General features: G+C 56.1%; 1 protein-coding gene across 1 annotated transcript; it reads left to right on the top strand.

The window, feature by feature from the left end:
* Positions 1-2007: 2007 nt before the first annotated feature.
* Positions 2008-7888, top strand: TMEM200C (transmembrane protein 200C). Its single transcript, XM_043889463.1, has 2 exons — positions 2008-2144; positions 5013-7888. The coding sequence occupies exon 2, from the start codon at positions 5114-5116 to the stop codon at positions 6893-6895; it is 1782 nt and encodes a 593-aa protein (XP_043745398.1). The 5' UTR covers positions 2008-2144; positions 5013-5113; the 3' UTR covers positions 6896-7888.
* Positions 7889-8795: the final 907 nt, after the last annotated feature.

Raw genomic sequence — 8795 nt, 5'->3', positions numbered from 1 at the left:
ATGTTTGGAGCCAAAAAAAAAAAAAAAAACCACCTTGAAAATGACTACTAGACCAAGTGATTTCTCCTTTGCAGTGATTTTTCTAAAAGGAAACACTGTTGTGGAACTGAAAACTTTCCCTTCATTTTGACTTGTTTTCTAGTGTCTGAGTAGGAACAGAGGTAGAAGGAGGTGGGCTCTGATCACCCCATCATTATCCAGCTTCTTATTTGCTTGGAAAGGGAGACAGAAGCCACCTTCCAAACATGCAGATGCATGGTTTCCTTTGAGGAAATATTTCTCCTCCATCCCCTCCTGCCTCCCCACCGTCTCCACACCCACCTCACACCTCAGTGTCCACATTTCCGTCTTTAAACCCATAAATGTTTGGTCTTCATTGTTCTTTTTGCAAAGTGCAAGCTCTAGCATTAAACACAAGAGAATGCTGTGTACCTTGAGGAACAATCTTGTCCCTGACACTGCGGGCAGCAAGGCCCTCCCGGGTGGGCTCCGTAGACCCTTGAACAAGCAAACTCAGAATACACAACAGTCTCCACCCCTCCCCCCCAGGCCCCAGCAATATATTTCTCTCTGGGTCCCAAAGTTCAGACAGCACCTGCTCTTCTGTTGCTTTCTTCTTGAACCCTGGCTGCCCTATTTCAATAGATAATTGAAATCTTTCTTACTTTCTTTTCAATTCTCCATGGGGAAATTCCACTTTGAAAGGCTCGCTTCCCTGTCATTTTTACTTTACAGTTGAGAGGACAGGGATGAGCCAGGAAACAAGACTCCTCTCCCCCTCTCGCTTTTTTAAAAATGACGTAGGGAGTTTGGACGGCCTCCCTCCCCCCACCTCCCGTCTCTGCTGCTAACCCTGATTCTTGGAGAATTGTAGTTTTCCTTTGCAAGCTTGCTGGTGAGCGCGCGCGTGTCGGAGCAGGAGGGACTGCCAAACGAGAGCCCCGGAGCTGATTCTAATCTCCGATGAGCCCCAGCTGCCCGAGTCCGGGGGAGCGACCACAAAAGCCCGGCGGGGCTGGAGCGCGTGGACAGCGGACAGCGGCGGCCACGAGCCCCGCGGGGCGCGCGGCGCGGCGGGGGCGGCTCCCCTCGGCCCGGCCTGACTTCGCTGGGGGACAACTTACTGTGTTCGCTGTGCGTCCACACTGCCAACTCCCGAGTGGGAGGAGGGAGACAGCCCAGGCTGTGTCGTGTCCAGGAGTAGAGGCAACAAAAGAGGAAGAGAGGAGAGGGGAGGCGGGGAGGCAGGGAGGCAGGGAGACGCGGGCGCTACCCTCGGGTGTCGATGGGAAGCCCCTCCGGGAGCAGCGGCCCTTCCTTTGGGGACCCTCCGGCCCGCGGCTCAGACAGGTAGTTGGGAGGGAAAGAACAAAGCTCCAGCCCCGGGCAGGCGGCGGTCCCGGGGCGCCCCAGGGGCGGGGAGGGCCGAGGCTGAGGCGCCCCGCGCCCTGCCTTCCCCGCGCGCGCCCCCGGCCCGGGCCCGTTCCTCCGCCTCCCCTCGCGCCTCCTCGCTCCCGGGGAAGCGGTTTTTCCGAAGGGACGCGCGCCGGCGGGAGAGGAAGTGTGGTGGGGGAGACCGGCGAGGCGGGGGGACGGGAGCCGGGGAGGAGGTGGGAGGTGGGGCGGGGCGGGGGGCGGGTGCACCCCCGAGCCGCCGAGCCGGGCCGGGTACCGACTGCCATCCTGCAGCGATTTCCCTGTGTCATGGCTCCGGTCTCTTAGCAACCGCCGCGGGTCCGGCCGCCCCGAGCCGCTCTCCCCGCCGCCGCCACCGCGGGCTCAACTCCACCCGGCGGTGCCCGGCGCGCACCAGCCGCACAAAGAGGCGCGGGGCCGACCAGCAGGCAGGGCCGGACTAGGGGCCGGGGCGGCGGGGAGAGTGGCTTTGGGCGGGATGCGGGATGCAGAGGACCTGACACTTCTTGGAAACTCCGGGAAATGGCTCCCGCCCCGGCGCCGGAGAGGGATGCGCACCCGGGGCTGACGCTCGCCCCCGCCGGGATGCTGAGCCGCGCGCGCACCGAGGGCCCCGCGGCGCTGTCCCCGCGCTCCGCCGGCGGCTCCGGCTCGAAAAGTTTCTCCATGGTTCCTTTGTGTCGCCCGAGCGCCCGTTCGCCGGCCCCGAGCTGCCCCCGTCTTCCCGGGTAAGTGAGCGATATTCTTGGCTTCCAGCGCTGCCATCTTGAGCCGTTCTGTCCGTCCCCCCGGGCGCCCCGTCCCCAGCCCCCGGCCCCAGCTCGGGTCCCCCGCGCGGGGGTTCGGGACACTCGTGTTCCTGGGCGGGCTACGCGGCACGCGCTGCCCGGATACAAGCGAGTTCAGGATTGCCCTCACTTTGCTCCCGCCTGGCTTCGTTCCAGAGGCGGACTCCCAGCTGCTGCACTCATGTGACTCCAACATAAATAAGCAGACCTAAAAGGAAGGGCAAGGGGGGCTCGCTGCCCTGCCGGGGAGGGGCCGGGGGTATTGAGGACCCGGGCAGGGCAGGGCGCTGCCAGTCCTGTGGCCTCGGAGCCGCAGACACCGAGTGGGGCTTAATCCATCACGAGCCGAGAACTTGAACGTCTCTCTTGGAAGCAGTTGTATTTTTAGACATCCCTCCTTTCTTTTCCCCCAGCCTCCATTCCTTTGCCGCGGAAAGACCAGCACTAGGCAGTAAATTGCTAGGGCGGCCGAGCTCGAATGCTAAGTTTGTTTTCCTTCATTATGCACGAAGAAAACCTCCAAGGTGGTTCTACCTCGCCATCTGACCTTTGTCAGTATTTCCCCGTCAGATGGAGACACGCTATAAAGGGGTTCAGGCTTCAGCAGAGCTGAAGGAGTAATAAACTAGGGAGTTAATTACTAGCTATTAAACTAATTTTAAAGATCTTCTGTAAACGATTGTTGAAATCCATTCCAGTCTCCCTTACTTTGTACCCGGAGCCAAAGCTGCCTTGTGAGGAAAAAAAGCATGTGTGGACCTTCCTCCCCCAAGACGTCCAGCGTCCCCATCAGTGCCCAACAAAATGTTAGCCCTTCTCTTTTCAATGGGAGAGCCACCTCGCCAACTGAGGCTGCCTTTGCTTCTAAAATGTCTGGCTCCCCAATCCTTCTTAAGACAATCACTCATCTCCAGATTATTACATTAAAGATGCTGGAGTTTGGGTATCACTTAAAAAAGCAGTCTTTGCAGTTACAACTACATAATAAATGTGCTTATTTGGAGGGAAGGATAGACAGTAAGCCACTCTGGTTTCTGTTTTGATTTTTTTTGTTTTTCCCAATCTCTGCTTACTGGTGGTGCAGCTCCTACCTAAAAACAAAATTCAGAGGGTTTATAAGCTCTCTCTCACCTACTCAGTGTTTAACCCCTCTCTAGCCCACCTGACATTCCTTCTTACTGAAAGCCAACCAAGTTCCAAGGAGATATTGATTTGCAAGCATTGTAAATAGCTGATTACCATTTGCTTTTCCACCAGTGGAGAAATGATCCTGTCTTGATATGATAGAGGGGATCAAGGGGCAAAGCTGTTCACCCAGGCACCAACTAAAAGCAAAATTCTACCTGAGCAATCCCCCATTTTCAAAGGGCAGTTTATTCTAAAACATGAATTATTTTATAAAGGGTATAATTCCCAAAGGTTTGTGAGTGATATCTAAGCCTTCCGATTTCATACAATGCCCTTAATTTTAGCATCTCTATTATAGAAGGGAACACAACCAGTGGAACAGAAAATGTGTTACTCTGGGGATCCAGCAGGACTGAAATTTTTAGAAGCTGACAGATATCCACAGAGTTGCATCTGTGTTGTTTATCTACCCAGGTTTTATTATAAACCACTAAACTTCCTGTAAGATAGTCCACTGATTGTTGTCCCCCCTCCTTTCCTAAAAATGACCTCATGAGAAAAACATGGGAACAGCTCTCCCTTGGGAGATCCTACAAACCATCATTATTACCTAGACTGCTGTACCTAGTTAATTGCCTCCTCATTTGAATATTTGGATTCTTCAGAATGTGCTGTTGGCACATTAATAAGGGGTCAGAAAGCTATGATGGAAGGTCTCTCTCTTTTTTTTTTTTTAGATTGGAATTTTCCCACATGAGAAAAAGATTTTTCTCTTGGAGATGCTGGGAGGACTGCTTAAATTCCCTGATGGGCTCTAGCACATGATACCTTTAAGGGAGTTCCTCTGAGGGAGGAGTAGAGGCCAGAGAGAAAAGCGCAGTTACATAACCTGTTACCTAAAACTAAATATTCCACCCCAAGAAGCTGTCCAGATGTTTCAGGAAAGAGATGAGGGAAGGCGCTGTGAGAAGGATCAGCTTGCCTGGAGCTATGAGAACAATGATGGCTTGGAGACAAGCTGGAGAAGGGATTCATGGTCGGAGTACTGATATAGGTCTCAGGTGTTCCCCCAGCCGTGAACTCTTTAATTACCTCGGGTAAATAAGCCGTCTGCCAGGATGTGACTTTTCATTTCCGTCCAGTGAAAGGATTTCCTTTTGTCTTTATGAATCGGTAACTTTTTTGACTGTTTCAGGGACTTTGAAGGCCCCACAGACAGACAGACCCTCCTCTCAGTTAAGAGACTTGGAAGTCTGGGGCGCCCCCCCTTGGGAGACCGGGAGAGCCCGTGCCCACGAGCGCTGAGTCCCCACGTTAGTTTTCACTCATGGTCAGAACTCCGTTGGCTGTCAGCCTGGAGCTTTTGAAATGAGCACTGCTGGAATAGTACCTACAGTGTTTGGGGGATGGGGGAGTAAAGAAGACGTCCTCTCTAAGTGTTTTTAACCGTCTCGGATCAGTTACCGCAACAGAGCTTCTCGTCCCTAATCTACTGCCCTCACCCCCTGGTCTCCACGTAGGGCACTCCTGTTAGTGGGTCATGGCCTCGGGATGTGGGATGGGGTGGGGGGGGGGGGGCCCGCACACGTGTTGGGATCCCGGAGCCGGACTATGGCAGAGCGCGTGGGATGTTGCCGCAGCCAAGCCTACACCCTCTGACTGTCTTCCTCTGCTTTGCAGCAGGAGGAGGTGGAGGAGCGGCTAGTGGGCAGCTGGTGCCCCCCCCCCGCCCCCCGCACAGGCCTCCGGCCCCGGGTTAACCCCACTCTCCACCGCTCGCTATGATCGCCACCGGCGGCCTCCTGAGGATCTCCGCCCGGAAGCAGGACCCCCTCCGGCCCCCGGGCCAGGTCCCCAAGCGCAAGCGGAAAGCCAAGAAGAGGCGCAAGAACGACGTGGTGGTGGTGAAGGGCAAGCTGAAGCTGTGCTCCGTCTCTGGGCTCATCGCCCTCTGCGGGATCGTGGTGCTGCTCGTAGGCATCGCCCTGGCGGTGGTGGGCTACTGGCCCAAGGCCAACGGGGCCCACCGGGAGGGGGCTAAGCAGCCGCCGTCGCCGCCCGGGGGCAGCGGCCACCGCGTCCCCTCCGTGACCAACAGCAGCAGCGGGGGCAGCAGAAACCGGTCCAGGACCCAGCCGGGGCCTCCGGAAGGTGTCACTGCCAGTTCGGTGGGCGCGCCCAGGAGCACGCCCCCAGCGCGGTCCCCCGCCCCCTCTCCGTCGTCCTCCACGTCGGTGGGCTTCTTCTTCCGCGTCTTCTCGGGCTACCTGCACTCCGACAAGCTCAAGGTCTTCGGGCCCCTCATCATGGGCATCGGCATCTTCCTCTTCATCTGCGCCAACGCCGTGCTGCACGAGAACAGGGACAAGGAGACCAAGATCATCAACCTGCGGGACCTCTACTCCACCGTCATCGACGTGCACAGCCTCCGCGCCAAAGACCTGGCGGCCGCCGCCTCGTCCTCCGGCCCCGCCTCGGCGCCCCCCGGGGCCGCCCCGCTGAACGGCTTCCTGGGCTACGTGCAGTCGCGGAGCCTGGAGCTGAAGCCCGGGACCCGTGGCGGCGCCGCCGGGGACGCCTTCGGGGCGGCAGCGATGCTGGCCCGCGGCGCCTGGCCCCACCCCGCGGCGCGGGGCGGGGGTGGCGGGGGGACCCCAGGCGCCGCGTCCCCGCCCGACCTGGCCTCGTCCCCGCGCCGCCCGCGGGAGCCCCCGAGCCTGGCGGAGGCCGTGTACAGCATCTACCGCGAGCGCCCGGGCGTGGCCGGCCGTCGCCGGGCCGCGAGCAGCGGCAGCAGCCCGGCGCCCGGCAGCCCCGCCGAAACCTGGGGGCGCCCGAGCACCGCCAGCTCCCTCGTGGGGTCGTCGCTGAGCGCCTTCGCGCTGCTGCCCCTGCCGGGGGACCGCGACGGGGACGCGGGGGCCGCGAGCCGCGGCTGGCAGCGGCCGCCCGGGGAGCGCGGCGCCCGGGAGATCCCACTCGACCTGAGCCTCGCCGACCTCCGGGGAGGTGCCCGGGGCGGCGCGCGCTGGGCGCCCCGCGAGCCGGAGGAGCCGGCGGCCGCGCGCGCCGCCAGGGGGCAGGGCGGCCGCCTACCCAGGACCGGCAGGCACGCGGCCCTGCGGCGCCGCAGCACCAGCGGGCTGCCGGACTACCGGGCGGCCCAGTCCCCCGAGCCCCCGGCCGCCTCGCGGAGCGCGGACCTGGACTCCAGCCTCCCGGAGCTCGCGGCCTCTCTGGAGCCCCCCGCCCGGCCGGACTCGCCGAGTTCCCAGTCTGATGACCCGTCCTGCAGCAATAAGGGCTACACCCCCCTGCGGGAGACCGGCACCTCCCTGGAGTCGATAGGGGACCTGGGGGCCGGTGGAAACCCAGTCGGGGAGGACGCCCCCGCCCCGGGGCCGGAGCAGAGACCCCCGGAGGATCCCGGTCAGGAGGCCCTCGAGGCCGAGCTCTCCCAGCCGGTGCAGAGGCAGTTTACAAACAAGGAGAAACTCTACATGATTTCCCGGTCTCACGCCTCAGGGGTCGAGGACGGAGAACTGGAGAGTGCTGGCATTTAGCGAGAGAGAGAGAGAAGATAGGAGAAATGCCCGCAGGAAGCAGGGTTTATCCGCGGAAATCGCCCACTACCCAAAGAGCTGCAGAATGTTAGCCTTGAATTGCGTTCACGAGATTCCTGTAGATACTTCCAAGCAATTTTTTTTTTCAAAGCAAACTAGTCTTATGGGTCCGATGGTGATTGTATGTTCTCTGAAAACCAAATGTATTAAAAGGTCAGCAATCTAGTTCCTTAGATAAAATTCTCTTAATTTTCTGAGGATCAAAATAATATATTTTTGACAGTAACTGTGCACTTTACTCAAACTTTTTTTTTTTTTTGGATCTCTTAATTCCCCTGACCTGTACTCTGCTGCTGGTTTTGTCCCTAGCTGCTCGTGAATGACAAGCTTTCTTCCTTCTGTGCTTTTGGGGAGCATAGAAGGGTTTGTCTCAGTTCTCTGAGAACTGATTTTACTCAGTGAAGTCAAAGCCAAAAGCATGAGTTTGTCTGAAGAGATCGCAGTTCCCTGCCCCACCCCTGTCTGTTCATCCCACCACCTGAAGGCCTCTTTATTTTTGAAAAGGGTATTTACATTTTGCTACTAGGGTATCTCATGGAGACTAGGGGCCAGCATCGAGTGGGACTGTTATGTTCCTCAGTTCACTATATCAAGTACACAATACTTTATGGAGTATTATCACACCTGTACTGAAAATAGCATTACCATGAAAAAAATCTTTTTTTAATAAAACAAGTTTCCAAACAAACAGTTAAACATAATATTGCCTCATTTTGCCTCGTAACTAATACTTTAACACATGTAAAGAAAGCATGGGGCAGTTCAGCTGGTAAACCTAAGATATTTTGCTGTATAATTACACTACTACTGTGATTCAGCGCCATCCTCAGTCATTTCAAGCATATTTTTAACTTTTAAATACAAAATAGAATTGAACGTTTGGGAGCGTCTCTTTGAAATGAAATATTAAATAAACAGTAATTTTCAACAATGCTTCTAGTTTACCTTTAGGATTAATCTACAGAGTACCCAGGCTTCATGTTCTCCTGCCATCCTCTTGGCAGTTAACTATTTGATTTTTGCTTTTAAATTCGAGGTCTTGAATCCATGTCCTACATAGACTAGCAGGTCATGTTTTAATAATGCGGTAGGTTGTTTATGCCTGATATTATTAAAAGTCAATTAGTTTTCAAGACCAGTAGACAAACACAATAATTAGTGTACCAGTCTGATGTCCTCTCCTATGGAGGGTGAGCTCAGTCTCTTGGGAATGGTGTGACTTTTTTTCAGCTTCTCAGAGACAGGTTCTCTAGTTAGGGCAGCTGAGGCTAGCATTGCAGGAATTTAAAATATTGATTTTCAAGGAAAATCTTGTCAAAGATGCAGTCCTCTTGACCCCAAGGGGTGAAACAGTGGGTCCCGGGGACGGGATGCAGATTCAGGGGTGAAGCTGGACCCCAGCTTTGGGCATTTGCTGGCTGTGTAGCTATGAACAAGTCACAAATGTTGGGTCTCTGTGATCTCATCTATAAGAGGGGGATAACTAGACATACCAAGGGCTACTCCAATGGCTCAGTGGGTAAAGAATCTGCCTGCAGTGCAGGAGACACAGGAGACGAGGGATGGATCCCTGAGTTGGGAAGATCCCTTGAAAAAGGAAATGGCAAGCCACTCCAGTATTCTTGCCTGGAGAATCCATTGACAGAGGAGCCTGGTGGGCTGTAGTCCATGGGGTCGCAGAGTCGGACACAACTGAGCGACTAAAAACCACCAGACATCCCACATAGAGCTATGAGGGGTGGGACGAGGAGGTTATGTGGACAGAGTCCACATTCATTGATTGAAAGCTTGGTTCAGAGCAGTACTCAAAGACAGCAGTTACTGAGACTGTCATCATGAT

Source organism: Cervus elaphus, chromosome 27 (genome assembly GCF_910594005.1).
Source record: "Cervus elaphus chromosome 27, mCerEla1.1, whole genome shotgun sequence".
NCBI lineage: Eukaryota > Metazoa > Chordata > Mammalia > Artiodactyla > Cervidae > Cervus > Cervus elaphus.
Note: the sequence above shows the minus strand (reverse complement) of the source record. Positions and strands in the feature narration are given on the sequence as shown.